General features: G+C 34.5%; 2 protein-coding genes across 4 annotated transcripts; both read left to right on the top strand.

Moving 5' to 3' along the window:
• Positions 1–916: 916 nt before the first annotated feature.
• LOC110920176 (maspardin) lies at positions 917–6,248 on the top strand. Of its 2 annotated transcripts, XM_022164408.2 has the most exons (8): positions 917–1,149; positions 1,626–1,751; positions 2,363–2,461; positions 2,626–2,768; positions 3,458–3,566; positions 4,421–4,528; positions 4,618–4,758; positions 5,631–6,248. In XM_022164408.2, exons 1-8 carry the CDS (start codon positions 1,078–1,080, stop codon positions 6,093–6,095), a joined length of 1,263 nt encoding a protein of 420 aa, XP_022020100.1. In that variant the 5' UTR covers positions 917–1,077; the 3' UTR covers positions 6,096–6,248. The 2 variants fall into 2 exon arrangements, with proteins under 2 accessions (XP_022020100.1, XP_035839294.1); XM_035983401.1 differs by lacking the exons at positions 917–1,149; positions 1,626–1,751 and adding an exon at positions 2,137–2,238.
• A 3,913-nt stretch (positions 6,249–10,161) lies between these two features.
• LOC110920167 (SNARE-interacting protein KEULE) lies at positions 10,162–18,740 on the top strand. 2 transcript variants are annotated; one of them, XM_022164401.2, is made up of 21 exons: positions 10,162–10,292; positions 12,004–12,062; positions 12,177–12,258; positions 12,511–12,589; positions 12,679–12,729; positions 12,796–12,892; positions 12,975–13,007; positions 13,684–13,809; positions 13,913–14,104; positions 14,558–14,641; positions 15,005–15,103; positions 15,187–15,263; positions 15,349–15,445; positions 16,333–16,458; positions 16,533–16,628; positions 16,962–17,072; positions 17,385–17,465; positions 17,552–17,736; positions 18,127–18,217; positions 18,303–18,392; positions 18,518–18,740. In XM_022164401.2, exons 1-21 carry the CDS (start codon positions 10,217–10,219, stop codon positions 18,599–18,601), a joined length of 2,016 nt encoding a protein of 671 aa, XP_022020093.1. In that variant the 5' UTR covers positions 10,162–10,216; the 3' UTR covers positions 18,602–18,740. The 2 variants fall into 2 exon arrangements, with proteins under 2 accessions (XP_022020093.1, XP_035839305.1); XM_035983412.1 differs by having other exon boundaries at positions 10,240–10,292; positions 12,169–12,258.
• Positions 18,741–18,835: the final 95 nt, after the last annotated feature.

An 18,835-nucleotide genomic window follows, 5' to 3' on the forward strand; every position in this document is an offset into this window, starting at 1 on the left:
AAAATGCTAGTGACCTTACAGAAAAAAGGTCAATTAAACAAATCTTATTATATGTACCAAGTTTGTAATTCATCTTCTACTCTTTTAAATTCGCTCCTAACAGAAAACAGAAGCCACTGCCCCCTATCAAACAGTGTATCATTACCAAACTTTAAAATTACCCACCAAATAGTAAGTATAATGACATGAACCAAAAGTTTCTTTACTCAAACCACTCAGAATAAATATTAGTTAGTTACCCTCATAATCTTAATTAGATAAATATTTTGTTTTTGCAACATATTTGTTAGGTGCTCAACACATTTAAAAATATGTAACGTTTTACAATTTTTCTATCTATACACTTGATTAAATACTAAAAGTTGTAATCGATTGTTATGTGTTGCATACCATTGATATTTATTTTATATATTGTTTTCTCTTTATAAAACTGATCTATATATAAAACCGGATATTAATTTCTGTCTTAATTTATAAAATTTAAAACGTCTTTCACCTTAACATAAAAAATAAACTGAGTTAGTAGTTTGGATGAAAATTTATAAAATTTATGTGACAAAACTATTATTTTTTTATAAACTGCATGTGTATTTTGTTTTATATATATGTGACAAAATTAATCAAATAAAAGAAATTAAAAAGAGTTTGAGCAAATTGTCAAAATCGTCCCTGAGGTTTTATATTTGCCAGTTTCATCCAAATATCCTTCAACTTAACATAAAAAGTAAACTAAGTTAGTTGTTTGGATGAAAATGACAAAAAATGCCAAAGATGAATTACTCCAAAAAAAAAGTCATTTTAAATAAAAGTCATTTTAAATGAAACCGATAAACAAACTTAAAACTCAGGGAAGATTTTGGTAATTTTACTAAAAAAAAAAAAAAATGTGCAATTAGGTTGAACTCTTATCTGTCAGCCTGCACGATGTATTCATATCCGGGGCCCCGATCACGTGGTTCATCCATCTTTTCCTTCAATCATGTAAAATAGAAAACGAGGAACCTACAAGATTCTCCGAACAAATCAACACTTAATGGGCTGCAAATTTAGTAACGATCTTCATCAAAATCAGCAGCAATGAAAGGCGGGTTTTCTGCACCTGGTGATTACATCTACTTCAAGTCGCAAGTCCCTCTTCACAAGATCCCTGTAAGTTCTTTTGATTATCAATCCTTCCGATCTTTCAATAATTCAATTTGTTAAATAACTGTTTCAGTTGGGTATCGATTAGTATGTTCAGTTGTTGTTGAGCACCAACTGTTCGATGATTTGTCTCAGTGAGTCTGATTTCATGTGGGTGTGATAAAGTCTTGAAATTTGTATATCAAATGGGCTAATTTGGATATTTGAATTGGGTAATTATAAAATTTTGTATTAGGTTTAGATCAAAATCTGTGACACATTGTCTCACTTATGATCTTGATGTTGGATCAACTGATTAAGCTGTGATGAAGTTATGAAGAACATTTAGTTGGCTGAGCATTCTTATGTTTTTGAAATTGATCTTTTTGTGGATTAATCAATCACTTTTGTTCTATATACCTATAGTTAGGATTTGGCGAGGCCCTTGTAATACCGTTTGAATTTCGCATTTAGTAGAAGTTATAATTTACCTTGTGTAACAGATTGGCACGAAGCAATGGAGATATTATGATTTTGGTCCTAAAGTAGTGCCTCCACTAATATGTCTTCCGGGCACCGCTGGTACAGCTGATGTGTACTATAAACAAATCATGGCGCTCTCGATGAAGGTAAGTCCCCAATGATTACCTTTCCATCATAGTTGTTTAAAGCCATCGCCTCTTGCGCCTAGCCTAATTTTCTAAGCGAGGCAAGGCAATTGCGGTTTAATTCTCCAGGTGATGGTTCAGGCGCATATTCCAACGAGATTCCTAGATTCCGGAGTGTTTCCGGCCAAATTCTTTAAATTCTGGCAAGATTCCAGCCAAATTTCTACTTTTATCTAAGGAAACCTACTTTTCTGCACTAATATTTTAGAACTTTTGGTACTAAATAGATTATATTAAATGTTATATAATAGCTTTTGTTTATTTTATTTGAAGAATAGTATTATTTTTTAGATACATAATATTTTCTTTTTAAATTTCATTGCGCGTTTTTTTTTATCAGGCCCTCGCTTTTTGCGCCTAGACCCCAAGCGAGGTCTATGCGCCTTTAATAAGTATGCTTTCCATTGAAGAATTTCCTCAAAATAAAGTGAATTTTATGGATGACATGGTAATTCAAAACAAAAGCCTATCACAAGTGTTTTCTCATGAACAATTGTATTGTATCAACACTTATTAGTTAAATTAGCAAATTTGTTGAGGGTTTTTTTTTTTTTTTTTTTTTTTTCTCTCAGGGTTATCGAGTGATTTCCATTGATATTCCCCGCGTATGGAACAGCCAAGAGTGGGTTCAAGCATTTGAGAAGTTTTTGGATGTTATCGATGTCCACCATGTAAGATACGACTCGCTATATAAATCCATCTACTTATTTCCACCATACTGTTTGAAGTTTGCTGTTATTATTGTTATTGTTATTGTTATTGTTATTGTTATTGTTATTGTTATCTTAGCATGAGTTTTTTTGATATAATATGTTAAATGATTCTTTTGTAACAGATACATCTTTACGGTACGTCTCTAGGGGGATTCTTAGCACTACTCTTCGCACAACACCGACCAAGACGAGTAAAGTCATTGGTACTCTCGAACGCGTTTTTGGAGACAAAATATTTTGCAGCTGCCATGCCTTGGGCTCCCGTGTATGTACCCACCCATATTATCTAGAAGATTTAACTAAAATAATACCAGTCAAACATGGTCAAAACTCCAAAGTCATGGGTAGTGTAATATTATTAGTAATTTATAAAAATAATGGTTAAAAAAAGTTTTTGCACCTGCTAAAACCGAACTTCTTTGAACTGTTACCGTTCCACCTGTTTTACTGCCCCAAACACAGATGTTTGAAGTGTAAAAGAAATTAGGGCTGCAAATGAACTAACGTTCAGCGAACAGTTTGTGAACAAGAGATTTCGTTCATTTAGTTAAATGAACGAACAGGAACAGAGGACGCGTTCGTTCATTTATGTTCGTGAATGTTCGGTAACGTGTCCGTTTGTGTTCGATAGCTCAATAGTGTTTTCAGTTTTTATATTTTATTTAAATACTTTAAAATTCCGACAAATAACATATTTAATAAGTATTAGTGTATTATATATTTTGTTCATGAACACTTGTTTGTGTTCATTTGTTTTCATTATGTTCATGAACATTAGTTTTTGTTCGTCACCTTAAAATTAACAAACGAACACGAACAGAATAATCGTTCGGTAGGTGTTCATGAATAGTTCGTGAACACATATAGTTCCTTAACAAACGAATTCATTCGGTTCGTTTGCAGCCTTAAAAGAAATACTAACTTGTGTTTCCATCTCTGCTCTTCATGTTGCAGTGTTAGTTGGACCCCTTCTTTTTTGCTGAAACGATACGTCTTAATAGGAATACCGAGTGGTCCACATGAACCATTTATTGCTGATTCTGTTGACTTCGTTGTTGCACAGGTGACAATATTTAACTCTTTTCTAATAATGTAGCTGCAAAATGGCCTTTCGTTTTCTATAGAATTGTATTTTTAAACAAGGTGACTTATTACGATCAATACGTCACCAAGTAAAAGAGTGAAGGGGATAGTGTTTTGTCATTATGTTTCTCGGTTTGCAATTTTGACTTTATTTGTCGGGTTGGGTAACATGTCAAAACGGGCCCGGTTTGCCCAACTTGATTTGAAAAAAAAGAGTATATTATTTCACTAATAATGCAACTTTTTTTAGTAATAAGTCAGTTTTGGAGGTTTTATGAGTACAGTAAGACACACGTTCGGCCAATTTGACCCATTTAACTTGTATCCTTTCTAGTTAAATCTTTTAGCTCAACATGTTAGAGATAAAACGTTACCAAAACCAAGCCATTTATAGGTAAATAGGTTAAAAGGGCAACAATACAAGAAAGTTATTAGAGTGAAGTACTTGGATGGTCACTGTGATTTACCGAAATTTTGGATTTAGTCCGTAGTTTTCCAGAAGTACACAGATGGTCCCTTTGGTTTGCATTTCGTAACGCATTTAGTCCCAGCTTTTTCCAAAAGTACACAGATGATCCCTGTGATTTGCACTTTGTAACGCATTTAGTCCTTAACTTGGATGTGCTAAAACCTTTAGATTTGTTGGCTGGGGACTAAATGTGTTACAAAGCGCGAACCACAGGGACCATCCGTGTACTTTTGGAAAGCTAGGGACTAAATCCAAAATTTTGGTAAACCACAGGGACCATCCATATACTTTACTCAAGTTATTATTATCCTTATTTTATCCCCCACGGCCCACCCCGTTGGAGCTGAAAAGTGCAAAACATGCAGGTTGAGACCCTCTCAAGGGAAGATTTGGCTTCAAGGTTGACTTTAACGAGTGATGATGCATCGATTGGACCGCTCATGCTTTCAGATTCTGTGATCACTATAATCGACGTATGCTTACATAACTCATAATAATATATGCATTTATCAGTACAAATGCACTTATGTTATTTATATATATATTTTTGTTTCTTTTTAAGACAAACGACAAATGCGCAATTCCTCAACAACTCAAAGATGAAGTAAGTGAAAAGTTTCCTGGTGCAAGAAAAGCATACATTAAAAGTGGTGGCGATTTTCCATTTCTTTCGCGCCCGGATGAAATTAATCTCCATCTTAAGGTACATAAGTAGTATAATTATGAATTAAATTACATGGATGGTCCTTGTGGTTTATCAAAATTTTGGATTTGGTCCCTACTTTTTTAATAATACACGGATGGTCCCTATGGTTTGCATTTTGTAACACATTTAGCCCCACTTTTTTTCTAAAAGTACACGGATGGTCCTTGTGGTTTGCACTTTGTGACACTTCTAGTCCTTAACTTGGACTTGTAGAAACGTTTAGATTTGTGGGCTAGGGATTAAATACATTACAAAGTACAAACCACAGGGACCATCCGTATACTTTTGAAAAGCTAGGGACCAAATCCAAAATTTTGGTAAACCAAAGGGATCATTCGTGTACTTTGATGGTCCCGGTGGTTTGCACTTTGTATCGCATTTAGTCCCCAATTTTTGCTAAAAGTACATGGATGGTCCCTGTGGTTTGCACTTTGTAACGCATTTAGTCCCCAACTTTTGCTAAAAGTACATGGATGGTCCCTGTGGTTTGCACTTTGTAACGCATTTAGTCCCTAACTTTTGCTAAAAGTACATGGATGGTCCCTGTGGTTTGCACTTTGTAACGCATTTAGTCCCCAACTTTTGCTAAAAGTACATGGATGGTCCCTGTGGTTTGCACTTTGTAACGCATTTAGTCCCTAACTTGGACCTCCTGAAACCTTTAGATTTGTTGGTTGGGGACTAAATCCGTTACAAATTGCAAATCACAGGGACCATCCGTGTACTTTTAAAAAGCTAGGGACCAAATCTGAAAAACCACAGGGGCTATCCGTGTACTTTACTCTTATTATTATTATTATTTTCGTATACGAATAGGATTAGATGATTTTACAAAAGGTGTCTCAAACTTGTGATAAACATGGTGACAGTTACACTTGAGGCGTGTCGGTGTAGAAGCCCGGGAAGATCTAGTTCCCGGAATCCCAAAACCTGGCGACGACAACAGCGGCAGTGGTAGTGGTAGCGGTGGTGATGGCGGCTCTAGTGAACCAAAAGACGATAGAGAAGGTACCGATGACGCTCCTAACGGAAACGGGTCAAAGTCAAACCCTGGCGGCTCTTTCAGTAATTCGGGCCAGCCGCCACTTGTCCCCGAGAACCATAATTCTCACGGCTCAGACAACCAGCCGCTGGGCGGCACCACCACGGATGGTGATTACCCTTTTGTGCCTATCCTACTTGAAGCATTTTGTGAGAAAAAAGTTGTCTTGGCGAGAAGTTTTTTGCATTTTTGGCTTAAGTTTTTCGATATTTATTATCGGCTTCCTTTTAGTTTGTTGACTTTGTACATCATCAACAACAAGCATCATCCTAAGATTCAGTTGTCCATGTAGATGGTAAGTTTTTTCTTGTTTGTAAAATATTGTTTGGTCATTGTTTTTATACAACTTTTTTCTTTTAGTTTTGTTGGTTTTATTTATGTCAGAGAACACATTTACTGTATTTTGTTAATTTTATTCGTTTATAGTATTTGTCTTTAGTAATTATTATATACATCCAAATATTGTATTTATCTGGGGGGCAAACATTGATGTTGCAAGATTTGGGGCAACTATCGTTGTTAGCGTACTGCGTACCATCATTCGCTCCATCTTTGAAAAGATTTATTCACTAGTCTTATGTTTTAAGTCGATGCAAACAGCGCGTATCAAACTTGTTTGATGACAGAAATATCTCAGCGTCTCCTGGTCTGGTCTCCGTTTCACACCTGCACGCGAGTGTTAACATCTATGGTTCTTTGTATATCTAGTAAGATTACCAAATAAATTTGCAAACCAACAACTAGAGGTGGCAAGATGGAATAGGAAAAGAGGTTCTAGTTGAAACAACTACATTGGTTATTTGTAATATTAATAAATTCATTAGTATGTACACAAATGATACTTTGATTAAAACTATTAGCTAATAGTTTTGTATTTCTTTTTGAAAACCACCAATCAACTTCTAGAATGGCAACAAATATTGACCATATTTAGAAATTCATAATTTCATAACCACGTCTCTACGCGTAATTTACTTTTCTTTTATGGTTTACAGCTTTTTTATTCTTTTATGGTATTACATCATTTTTATCAACTATTAACAATAAAGTGAGAAAGGTTATTGTACAAGAGGAAAGAAGTGTAGGAGAGAAGCTTGGCCCTTGATTTGCAAGATCAATGGTTGATATTAAGTGATCCTTAAATATATAATTCACATAACTAAAAACAAGGGAACAAGTGGGGAAAAAAGTAAAATAGGAAAATCCAATATTGTTGACTTATAAACCTACTTCCCTATTGATTTTCAAACGGCTATAACTTTTTCATACGTTAATATTTTTTTTTATAAAAAAATACACTGTATTAACGAGCATTTCATTCTCTTTAATTTGAGCAGTTAATATTTTTTTTTATAAAAATTACACCGTATTAACAAGCATTTCATTCTCTTTAATTCGAGCAGCCTATTGCTATACTTTTCTTAAAAAATTGCAGAATTTGAATACCCATTACGTGATTACATGATTTTGAATACCTAGTAAGTGACTACGTGATTTTGAATACCCATTACGTGATTACTTGATTTCATTATAGTATTTTATGTGAAACTCCACTAAGTGATTACGTAATTATGTAACAATAGTTGAATATGCATTATTACATGACTACATGATTTTAAAGATCCATTTCGTGATTACGTGATTTCATTATAGTCTTTATGTGAAATCCTACTGAGTGATTACATAATTACGTATAAACAAAACATGTAATATATAATATTTCATATGGAATACCTAATATTCAGGTATAATCACGTATTAAGGATAAATTATATACAAAACATTAGCCAAACCAACCTATAATAACAACATAATGGCGTATATTAGAGATTTAACCATGTGATAAAGCATGAACAATCGAGTTTTTATTATTGAATGTGTAATAACGTAATAATCATAAGTGTATTAATATTAGCTATAACAAATTATATTACATGTGTAATCACGTAATGGGTATTCAAAAATCACATAGTCATGTACCAGGTATTCAAAATCACGTAATGGGTACTGGGTATTCAAAATCACGTAATCACGTAATGGGTATTCAAAGTCCTGTAAATTATTTTTAAGAACACTATAGCAATAGGTTACTCGAATTAAAGAGAATGAAATGCTTGTTAATATGATGTAATTTAAAAAAAAGAATATTAACGTATGAAAAAGTTATAACCGTTTGAAAATCAATGAGGAAATTGGTTAAAGGGAGAAAAGACAATCATACACTTCCCTTCTTAAATTGAGAAAAACAAATGTGTGATCATGATTGTCTCCTACATTTCGTACGAAATTCCTCTTTTGTACATGATCTTTTATCTAAAGATATATACAGAGAAGTTATGGTAAACAAAAATTGTTTAAAAATATGGGAAAAGTGTTTACGCAAATTTACCTTTTTTTGTTTATAATAATCACCCTGTAAAACCTACTACCTTTCACTTATTGTTTACTTTGTGGGACTTAAACTCGTATCATTTTGGTGGTGATAAGTATCTAGTGCCACTAGGCCAAGAGGTTATTGGTTTGTCAATTTAACTAACATGGTTTTTGTAAGGCTACCTGATGTGGTTTAACTAAAAAGTGCATAACGCCCTGTCATGTCACTGTCATGTAAACAATGTGGGCTTTAACTAACTCACCCTTTAACTATTATGGTGTGGTTTAACTAAAAAGTAAAAACAAAAAAATAAAGAAAGAAAGAAAAATGGTGATTGGTTGTGGTTTTATGGGCCCCACATCTATTTATGTCTAACGCTCGTTAAGGGGGTGGCGACCCCTCTTTTGGCGCCCTCCTTTCACGCCAGCATGGTGATGTTTAACGCTTGTTTTGTGTGAGGTGGCATGAGGTACCACCCCACAAAGATCATCCTAACAATATACACAAAGTTAGATGCTTCATATTATATTGAGTTAGACATGTGGTTGCAATATGTGTAGAGTTATTTGCGTAATTAAAACTCATTAGAACAATTAATTGTGCTTGAAAGTTACGCACAGGCACAACATGATAACATGGGAAGAGTTATTTGCTTAATCAAAACTCATTACCAGTTGCGAAAAAATCAATTTCTTGTTGAAACATTTCACATGCTTTTTATAAAAAAAATATATATATATTAACAATTAATCCTTCATATATACATATCTTTGAACTATTTAGGAACCATTTTATTTACCGTGCATAATACATAATACATGTATTTGCACCCCTAGTGACAATGGAGGTTCATGGTGTGGCTTACTGTGCTCGCTGCGTTCACATTCGATTCTTTTTCCCCTTCAAAATCAATTCTAACTAGCATTTGAGCTTTAATCTATGATTTTAATTGGGCTTTTAACTTATAAGTAATGGCCTTTTAATAAAACTTTTAAATGATAAGGGTGTTGGGCTTTTTAAGTTTTAAAGAGTAAACACAACTTAATTTCAGGGGTAGCGTAATACCAAAAAAAAAACAAAAAACAAAAAACAAACGTTAAAAAGAAAACTCCACTTCGCCGGAGAAGTTGAGGGGTAGCAGGTGCTACCCCTCCCAATGCACTACATCAGCCACTATTCGGACCTCCCTATAGTGAATACACTACATCCGTCACTATTCAGACCCCCCTATTAAACAACATACAAAAAACAAAAATAAAGAGAACAAAAAATTGGCTGAAAACAATGGGTCCCACCAGCTCCTTCCTTTAGCGTTTGTTACTGGGCTAGCGGATGATCGATCCCCCCCCTCCCCCCCCCGCGCGCGCGCCCCTGGGCAAGCAGGGGATGGGTAAGGGGCGCTAACGACGATGAGGTGGCCAGGGGCGGTATACCACACCCCTGGCCTAACCCACTTGTTTAAAACAAACCATTTATAAATTATAAAAGTACCATCGTAGAAATATATTTTGTGTAAGGATCAAATACAAATGAGTTTTCATATACAAAATGGAGTTAACATGAGAAGTGGAGTAAGTTTTTTTTTTTTTTTTTGTTAATTCTTTTCTATATATTTAAGTATGATATTTCATTATAAAATGTAAAAAAAATCTTGAATTTACTCTAGTAAAGTAGTAGAGTTATTACTAATTATAATTACTCAAAACGAGGGACTAAAATAGGTGTTTGACAAAATGAGAAAAAAAAAAATCCTTCTTCACTTCTCATGTTTAGCCCAACTTGTATGTCGAAACTCATTTGCACCGGAACTTAACCCTAAATATTTTAATAAAAATTAAGCCATATAATTTCTTTAAAAAAGAAAAAATCCAATGTACGCGTTATAATCTATCGTATCAAACAAGTGAACAACTATGACCGTTATTCAAAAGGAAGATTCTGGTCAGCCAATTCCAGCCCAATATATACACCCATTTCCACGCATTCTCTTATTATTTACTTCTTTAACCAAACTCTTTGAATTCTTCATTCTTTCAAACATGTCGATGTTGGATTCGGATACGTCTTCCCAAGCAGGCAGCGATCATAAAAACTTCAAAGAAACTACTCGTCATCGTGAGTTTTTCGATCTCCACCACTTCACTCCTATCCTATCTTCTTGTTGTATATTTTATGTTCATGTATATATATATGCTTATATTTTTAGATTTACTTTGCCTTAAGGGGGAGGTTTAAACGGGTCGAAATGGCTAGTTAAATCTAGAATAGTTGATCTTGCCTTGTTTCCTACGTGACCTCTTAAAGGCCACCTGTCTAGCGTAAGCTACGATTTACCTGATCCCATGAGTTTTATCTTATGATAACGGGTTTTCATTGTTACCATTAATGTATCATCTAGGTGGTGTCGTTGCGACTTTGGGGAAGGGAGGGTGATTTGGCATTTAAGCCGAGTGGGAACGCGGCCCATGCCTTACTTTGGGGAAGTGTTCCTTCACCATGCGATAAGGACCACTACAATGCTTTAGGGAAGGGAAAATAACGTGGTGCTGATGTGGAAGAGAGAGGGTGGCATAAGTGCATGACCCCCCCCCCCCCCCCACAACCCCAAATCTAGATTGTGTAGGCCATAGGCTAAAACAGAAAACAAAGAGGTTTAGATGTATCCACTTAACATAATAGTTTGCTTTCACATTATTCGGTCTAGACTCTAGATTAGCTAACAATAATTAACGAGAGACTGCGAATGCGACACGTGGGTGACACTATTAACGGAATCACAATGGCAACTCGAGAGGATTCGGTGGATTTAGCCAATGGATCAAATAGGCCACAACCTGTGAGCAATTTACGGTTCTGAACCGCCAGAAATAAAGAAGTATAAAAATAAGTCTCATCATTTTTGCAAATCTCATATACCATATGCTGTTTTAGAGAAAAGTTAAATATGAGATGGACTTGTAGATAATTATATTTTTGTGAAAAAGTAAATAAACTAAAAACTATAAAAAGCAAAGAAAAGTCTATGACAGTTGTTTGTAACAAGTACAAAGAAAACAGCCAATTAATATAGAAATCAAAATGGATGATGAAATGGATAGAAAGAAGTCAAAGAATTGAAGCCTTCCTCCTAAGTATATATATAATCCCAGTCAACACAATATCTGCAAAATATATAAGTATAACATTTTACTTAGAAAAAAATATTTATACTTATTATAAATATTATTATTTCGTTTAAATATAATGCCTATTATATTTTTGGACTTGGACTTTGTAAGTATATTATTAAAACAGAATAATAATACTTACCAATACTATTTGGGTTTAACATATTTAAATTGTATATAATTATTTGATTTACTTGTTCTAAAATGATTGTTTTTATGTGAACATACGTGTTCAAGAATGTTCATAATGGAATGCGGCATTCAACTAGAGTTAGCTCGTACTATGTTCGCCATGTTCTGAAACATACGAGACTTTCGGTTTAGCACACTCCACAAGATTCACAATTAAACATATGGATTGAGGTGATATCTAAGCATATGTTATAAGATATCTACAATGATACGTACTTGGATTCTTGTATGTTTTAACACACTTAAGCCTATGCTAAGGAGAACTAAATCTCAAGGCTTATAGATGTACTTTAATAAACCATTATTACAAGCATGTGTGATCCTTTAGGTGATCAAAATTATATTCTAAGCCAAGAGTTAACAACCTACTAGATTGGAATGGTGTTCCAGCTAAATCTTGATGACTAGAGAAATACATGTTTTGTTACTATGCTCATTAGTTTTTATATTTTTCATACATTGCACAGGATTATTGTATGAAATGATTAGATCAGCAAAAAGACCCGGCTCAAAATCAAATTGGAAGGTATAATTTTTATAACCGCAGCCATAATTATGTGTTCATTTAACAAACTTTTCGATCAAGGATAACATGTCTTAATTTGTTTGGTATCTTTTTTAACGGCATTCAGTTTTTTAGGTACTCATAATGGACAAAGTTACTCTTAAAATTATGTCACACTCATGCAAGATGGCTGAATTAACAGAAGAAGGAGTTTCATGTAAGATACAAACACCAGTCTCAGAAAATGTGACCATTAGTTATTTAATAACCCAAACCGGGTCCTTTTTAGTTACATAACACGTTCTTAAAAAAACGGTCCTATTTCTTTTTTGAGCGCGCGAAAATGTTACTTGACCTTTTTTTTTTTTTCAGAAAACCGGATTATATTAGAAATGATATTTATGCGTATTGTTTTAGTGTATGCACTTTTATATTACGTACACGTGAATAAGTTCATGATTTTCTGCAGTGCCGGAAGACATAAACAAGAGAAGACAGCCATTGCCAGAAATGGATGCAGTATATTTCATCCAGCCAACAAAAGAGAAGTAAATATAATTTTTTTTATTGTTAGTTTTATAACATGATTAACTGATATGCAAGTATGTTTATCCTTATGTCATGCTTCTGTTTGCAGTGTTGTCATCCTATTATCCGACATGGCTGGAAAGACGCCGCTGTATAGAGAGTACGTTAATAATCAAACATATATATTTTTCATGTTACGGTTGATCATCTTTCTCCTTGGTTTCAGGGCTTACGTATTCTTTAGTTCAACTGTTCCAAAAGAATTGGTTGCTTACATCAAAAGGGAGCCAACCATAAGATCCCGTATTCGTGCCATGAAGGAGGTTAATTTATTTTCTTTTAGTTGTTTTCGAATAATGTACGCAAATATGTCATCGTATTAACTTCTTAGGGGGGCGTTTACAGATGAACTTGGAGTACACCGTCATTGATAGCCAGGTAGGTATATGATGTTGATTACACAAACTGCGTTTATTATTTAAAAATCTGTGTTTTAGTTCATTATTTGTCATTGTGATTGCCTCCGTAACAACACCTTAGGCAAATCCCCATTTAAGCGTGATTTGATCCATCTAACCAATAGCCGTGAGATAGCGGTGGGATAGCAGTTATTGGGCTCTTCCAAAATAGCAGTGTCAAATAGCGGTCCAGAATAGCATAACCGCCATTATCGGCGCTACTGACCCCTATTAACCGATATTTGACTGATATTGGACGTTATTTTCGATGCCTTGGTTGATGTGGACTAAGAGGAAGATTTCATGGCTTACGATTAGACCATGTTTCAAATATTGGCACTTTTGAGTTTTAACTTTTGATATTACTATTAATATTATATATTACTATCAAATATCGACCCTTGACCGCTATTTGATTTTGGACCGCTATAACTGCATAGCCAAAAACAAAACCGTGTGTTCCTACTTCCTAGTGGGCAAAGCGAACAATATTGGTTGGTATAAGGGGTCGGATGTTACAACCTTAACATTTTTCTTGTAACAATATCTCCGCAAACACATACTTAAACTAAACTAATCTAGTAATGAGGCTAAATAAACTATTCCCATTTTATATATGTTTCATGAGTTTGACTTGTGAAAGTTATTCCACACAGTGTTTCATCACTGATCATGGTAAGGCCTTGGAAGACCTTTATGGGGATGAAGGAATTTACCAAAAAGGAGATGAATGTCTGACTGCAATGGCCAATCGAATTGCAACCGTTTTTGCTTCGATGTCGGTAGGTAATTCTGGTTTTTTTTTTTTTTTTTTTTTTTTTTTTTTTTTTTTTTTTTTTTTACATTTTCCAATATATTTGTAGCTTATAAGCTTTTCCTTTTCAGGAGTTCCCGTTAGTACGTTACCGAGCTGCCAAATCCCTTGACCATACCACAATGACAACATTTTCTGATCTGATCCCGACAAAACTTGCTGCTGCAGTTTGGAATATTCTTATGAAATATAAAACCACTCTCGGAAATTTTCCGCAGACAGAAACATGCGAGTTGCTCATCGTAGATAGATCAATAGACCAGGTTATTTTGCCGAATAAGTTAGCTTTATTTTTTTGAAATGAAATGAAAAGGTTTGGCTATTTTTGAAACTTTCGTCCAAATGTTTGTTTTTTCACATCTGGATCCAAAAGTTTGAAATATTGTCATTTTCATCCGACTAGTTAATTCCATCCGTTTTTAACGAAAAGTCAAGGGTATTTCCATCTTTTAATCTTGCCATTTTGATACAATTAAACAAAACAAATAGCTAAAATGACGAAAATGCCCCCGACTTAACGTAAAAAAATGGACGGAGTTAATGAGTCGGATGAAAATGGCAATGTTTCAAACCTTTTGGATCCAGATGCGAAAAAACAAACCTTGGGATGAAAGTCGCAAACGTGGCCAAACCTCAGGGACGAAAATGGCATTTTACTCGAATTTTCTTTCTGCAGCCTCTCATCTTTAATTTGCTTTCTGATTTTTCCGTTGTAGATTGCGCCTATCATTCATGAATGGACGTATGATGCCATGTGTCATGACTTACTAGAAATGGATGGGAATAAGTATGTTCATGAGGTTAGTCACGTTGCGTAGCATGTCAGAATGGGTTCGGATTGCATCATGCCGCTTTTTAGTATGGTCAGATTGAGATGACCCGTAAACACTTTTTGTCCATTTATATCTTTTCTTATTATAATTAGTTAACGCGTCAAATTTTATTACAAAAACTTCTCATACATCTTTAATATAAATTTTTTAATAAAGTGGAGATTCTATGCATTAAAATACAGTCACTCAACTTTCAACCTATTTGACTCATCTGACTCATTTGAGCTTTACGATAACCCAAACGACCCATTCACAAGTAAATAGATCGAAGTTTCCACCGAATAAGAACTGCGGACTAAGTTTGTGTTTGTTTGCTATTATACTTCTTAGGTCCCAATCGAATCAGGTGGTTTTGAAAGGAAAGAGGTCCTTCTTGATGCGGAACATGATCCAGTATGGCTAGAGCTTCGGCATTCACACATAGCAGATGTATGTCTATACTCTATACCACATTTTACTTTGGTATTTATAATTACAATAATATGGTTTTTAGATCAAGGGTCCTTTGTCAGGCTAGTGATCGGTTACACGACAAGATAACAAATTTCATGTCAAAGAATAAAGCTGCACAAATGCACCAAGGCTCAAGGTATGTTTACTAATTCGTTCTGTGAAACCAAACATTATATGGTTTATAAATCGGTTTTTGTAATTCTTTGTTTTGTATTCTGTAGAGATGGTGATGTGTTGTCGACTCGTGACTTGCAAAAGCTTGTTCAAGCATTGCCACAGTATAGTGAACAGAAGGAGAAACTATCCCTCCATGCGGATGTAAGTCTAGAAGAAAATTCATCTTTCCAACAATATCATTTTTTTGTATTTTTAAAATTTTACCTATAGATAACAAAGAAAAAGCTTGTGTTTTGGAGGGTTTTTTTTTTTTTTTTTTTTTTTTTTTTTTTTTTTTTGTGTTAGTAGGTGGTTTAGGAACGAGACCGGTACTTCCAGGTGCTTTTTTGGAACTTCTTGTACTTCTAGACAGTTCGCTACCCCGGTAATTGAAGTCGGCAAGTTCGCTTGGGTGGCAAGCGAACTCCATAGAGTTTGTCGAGTTCGCTTACGGAGGTAGCGAACTGCCTAGAAGTACAGGAAGTTCCATAAAACACCTTTTTTTTAAAAGATTCCATAAAACACCTAGAACTAGGGGTGTAAATGAGCCGAGCCGAGCCAAGCCAAGCCCGAGCCCGACTAGGCTCGAGCTCGGCTTGGTTCAAGCCTACTATTTTGAGATCGAGCTCGGCTCGAAAGTAAAATCAAAGAGCTCGAGTTCGGCTCGTCTCGAGGTAATCTGAAAACAATTTTAAACGAGCTAAAAGCTCGGCTCGAGCTCACTTCGATAGCTTGAACGAGCCAGCTCACAATGTTAAATAGTAGGTATATTAATATATATAAATATAATATAAAATTTATTTGGGCTCGCGAATCTAAACGAACTTTGTATGTAAAGCTCGAGCTCTTGCTCGATAACTAAATGAGTCATATTTCGGGCTCGTTCGAGGTTTTTACTGATCTGATCCCGAGTAGCTCTCGAGCGACCTAGAACAGCCAGTCTCGTTCTTAAACATCCTACTTGCACAAAAAAAAATATGTTTTGGGAATGACTAGCTATTACTTTGGAAAAGGAACAACTAGCTGACACAAAATCTGGTTTGAAATAGATTGCTGCGAAGATTCACAGTATTCGTCGCAAGACAGGACTTAACAATGTGGGGAAGCTAGAGCAGGATCTTGTATTTGGCGATGCAGGAACCAAGGATGTGATTAACTTTCTTAAAGAACAAATGGTAGGAAAATGCTATGAATGTGTGTGTTTTTATGTGTCCAAATTCTTGTTTGGTTAAGTTGGCTATTCATGCAGGATATACCACAAGAATACAAGGTGAGATTATTAATGATTTACGCAGCAACTCGTCCTGAGAAGTTTGAGAGTGACAAACTTACAAAGTTAATAGAGGTATAATGTCTAACCCTACCTTGGTTTACATAGGCTAACCCTAACTTGGTGGCCAAGACATTACCAAATATAATTATAACATAATTAGGAAACTTAACCAACTATGACCAACTCGTCAACATTGATCCCTCAAGTTCACCGACTTGTGACTTGAACTCCTTTGTCACCCTTTCCCATCACCGACTTGTGATGAGTCGGGAATTACCGCCAACTTCTATATATACTTCATTTTGTATACAGTTTAGTTTTCAATAAAACTCAACAAAATTGTGTATTTATATTTTTTTTTATCAAAATATAATAAAATATATTTCATATTTCTTGACTTTTTAGTTAGCAAACCTATCTCGTGACGATATGAATGCTGTTTACAATATGAGATTTCTCGAGGCAGCACCAGAAACCAAGACGACGGGTGCCCTATCTGTAAAACTTCATCTTAAGGTATATACATAATTCTATGTAGAGGTGATTGGGTGGGTCGGCTTGGGTTTGGGTCAAAACGGGTCTGGTCTGGCCCGACCATACTACAAACACTTTTTTGTCTTTTATTTTCTTGTAATTATAAAATTTAGTAATTTAAATATGATTAATAAAATATAGCGTACCTTGATTATTAATTTTGTAATTATTTGTTTTTTACGACTTTTGACCCGTTTCCTTTTTAGCCAACTCTCAAAGTATCGATATACGTGGGTCAAAACTGTCTCCTCTAATTCTTATGTCTGTTGACTTCTATTTTTAATATGAATTCAGAAGAAGAAGCATGGTCTTAGAAAAGATCGTCCCGGTGAAGAATCAGCTTTGCAGTTATCGCGCTTTCATCCCATGATTGAGGTATGGTGTGACAAACTAATTTCGAAACGAATTAAACAAGTATTACTATATTATTGAAAACCTTTCTAAATAACTATTCTATTCAGGAATTGATTGAGAAACTCAGCAAAAATGAACTTCCAATGAATGAATATCCATGCATGAATGACCCAAGTCCACCTTCTCATGGGGCTTCACATTCCGGGTCAGCCCGTGTACATGATAATACTCCTGGTCGGTCAATGAGATCAAGGCCATCAACATGGGCTAGACCCCGTTCTTCCGATGACAGGTATCATATATACTTGTATAGAGTGAGGTTCATTACAGTACACTAATGTTAGTACAAGAACAAAAAGAACAAACCTAAATCGTTTAACTTTTTTTTTTTATCTATGGTTCATAAATTTAACCGACCTACACGTGTGTAGGTTATGTATGTGTAATATGACGTACACATCACTTGTGCACATGTGTAGGTTCTATATATAAATGAAAAATGTTTGTATTTTTTTTAAATTAAAGAGGTATAAATAACCATTGCATCTAACCATTTTCTTATATTTTAAAAATTTATAAGATTGAATAATGAGTACTTTATTTTAATCTTCCTGTTACATAAACTTGTTTGTTATATATGCCATTATTTACTGTTACTAAAAGTGAAGCGAGCTTCATGCAGTGACCCGGTTCTGAGTCACACGACTCGTGAGTTCAAGAAGATGGGTAAACGTATTTTCGTTTTCATTGTTGGTGGAGCAACTAGATCAGAGGTGAGAATAACTACCTTTTTTTGAAATAATAGTTTATATGGTAAAAAAATGTTTTTTTTCTTTTTGACACTTTCATTTTTTTCAGCTGCGGGTTTGTCACCACTTAACAACAAAATTAAGAAGAGAAATCGTTCTAGGTTCATCTAGTCTTGATGATCCTGCCCAATTTGTTGAGGTATTGTGTGATTCTCTATTTATTTATTTTTTATTTATTTAATATTTAATAATAATAATAACAGTAATAGCAATAGTAACACAGACCCTAGTACTAGTAATAATAGGGGATTTTTTTCCTTGCAGAAAGTGAAGTTGTTGACTCCGAATGACAACGAGATCTCGTTGGATCCTCTTGAACTTTTGAGATTGGATATATCCAGTTTGTGAACATAATCAGTTTGATTATTTAATTCTTTTTCCCATTATTTAAGTTAAAGATCGTCGATATATGACTATTCTCACGTTAAAAAACACGAATTCAAATACTGTATGTATTTATGATTTTTATTTGTTACAAAAATCGAAAACTAATGTGGAGCAGATTAATAAGTAATAACCAAAGTAACAATATCAATCCTTTAAATTCTCATTAAACTGCCAAAACAACAAATTACAAGCAAA

Source organism: Helianthus annuus, chromosome 2 (assembly GCF_002127325.2).
Source record: "Helianthus annuus cultivar XRQ/B chromosome 2, HanXRQr2.0-SUNRISE, whole genome shotgun sequence".
NCBI lineage: Eukaryota > Viridiplantae > Streptophyta > Magnoliopsida > Asterales > Asteraceae > Helianthus > Helianthus annuus.

What these genes read in the sequence shown, in the direction of transcription:
- LOC110920176 (XM_022164408.2), top strand. Translation starts at nt 1,078, where the DNA reads ATGAAAGGCGGGTTTTCTGCACCTGGTGATTACATCTACTTCAAGTCG. An exon ending in TCATGGCGCTCTCGATGAAG is followed by an intron (nt 1,752 to 2,362) that starts GTAAGTCCCCAA and finishes TTTTTCTCTCAG; the next exon opens with GGTTATCGAGTGATTTCCAT. An exon ending in AAATTAATCTCCATCTTAAG is followed by an intron (nt 4,759 to 5,630) that starts GTACATAAGTAG and finishes ACATGGTGACAG; the next exon opens with TTACACTTGAGGCGTGTCGG.
- LOC110920167 (XM_022164401.2), top strand. Translation starts at nt 10,217, where the DNA reads ATGTCGATGTTGGATTCGGATACGTCTTCCCAAGCAGGCAGCGATCAT. An exon ending in CAAAGAAACTACTCGTCATC is followed by an intron (nt 10,293 to 12,003) that starts GTGAGTTTTTCG and finishes TACATTGCACAG; the next exon opens with GATTATTGTATGAAATGATT. An exon ending in ATCCAGCCAACAAAAGAGAA is followed by an intron (nt 12,590 to 12,678) that starts GTAAATATAATT and finishes TTCTGTTTGCAG; the next exon opens with TGTTGTCATCCTATTATCCG.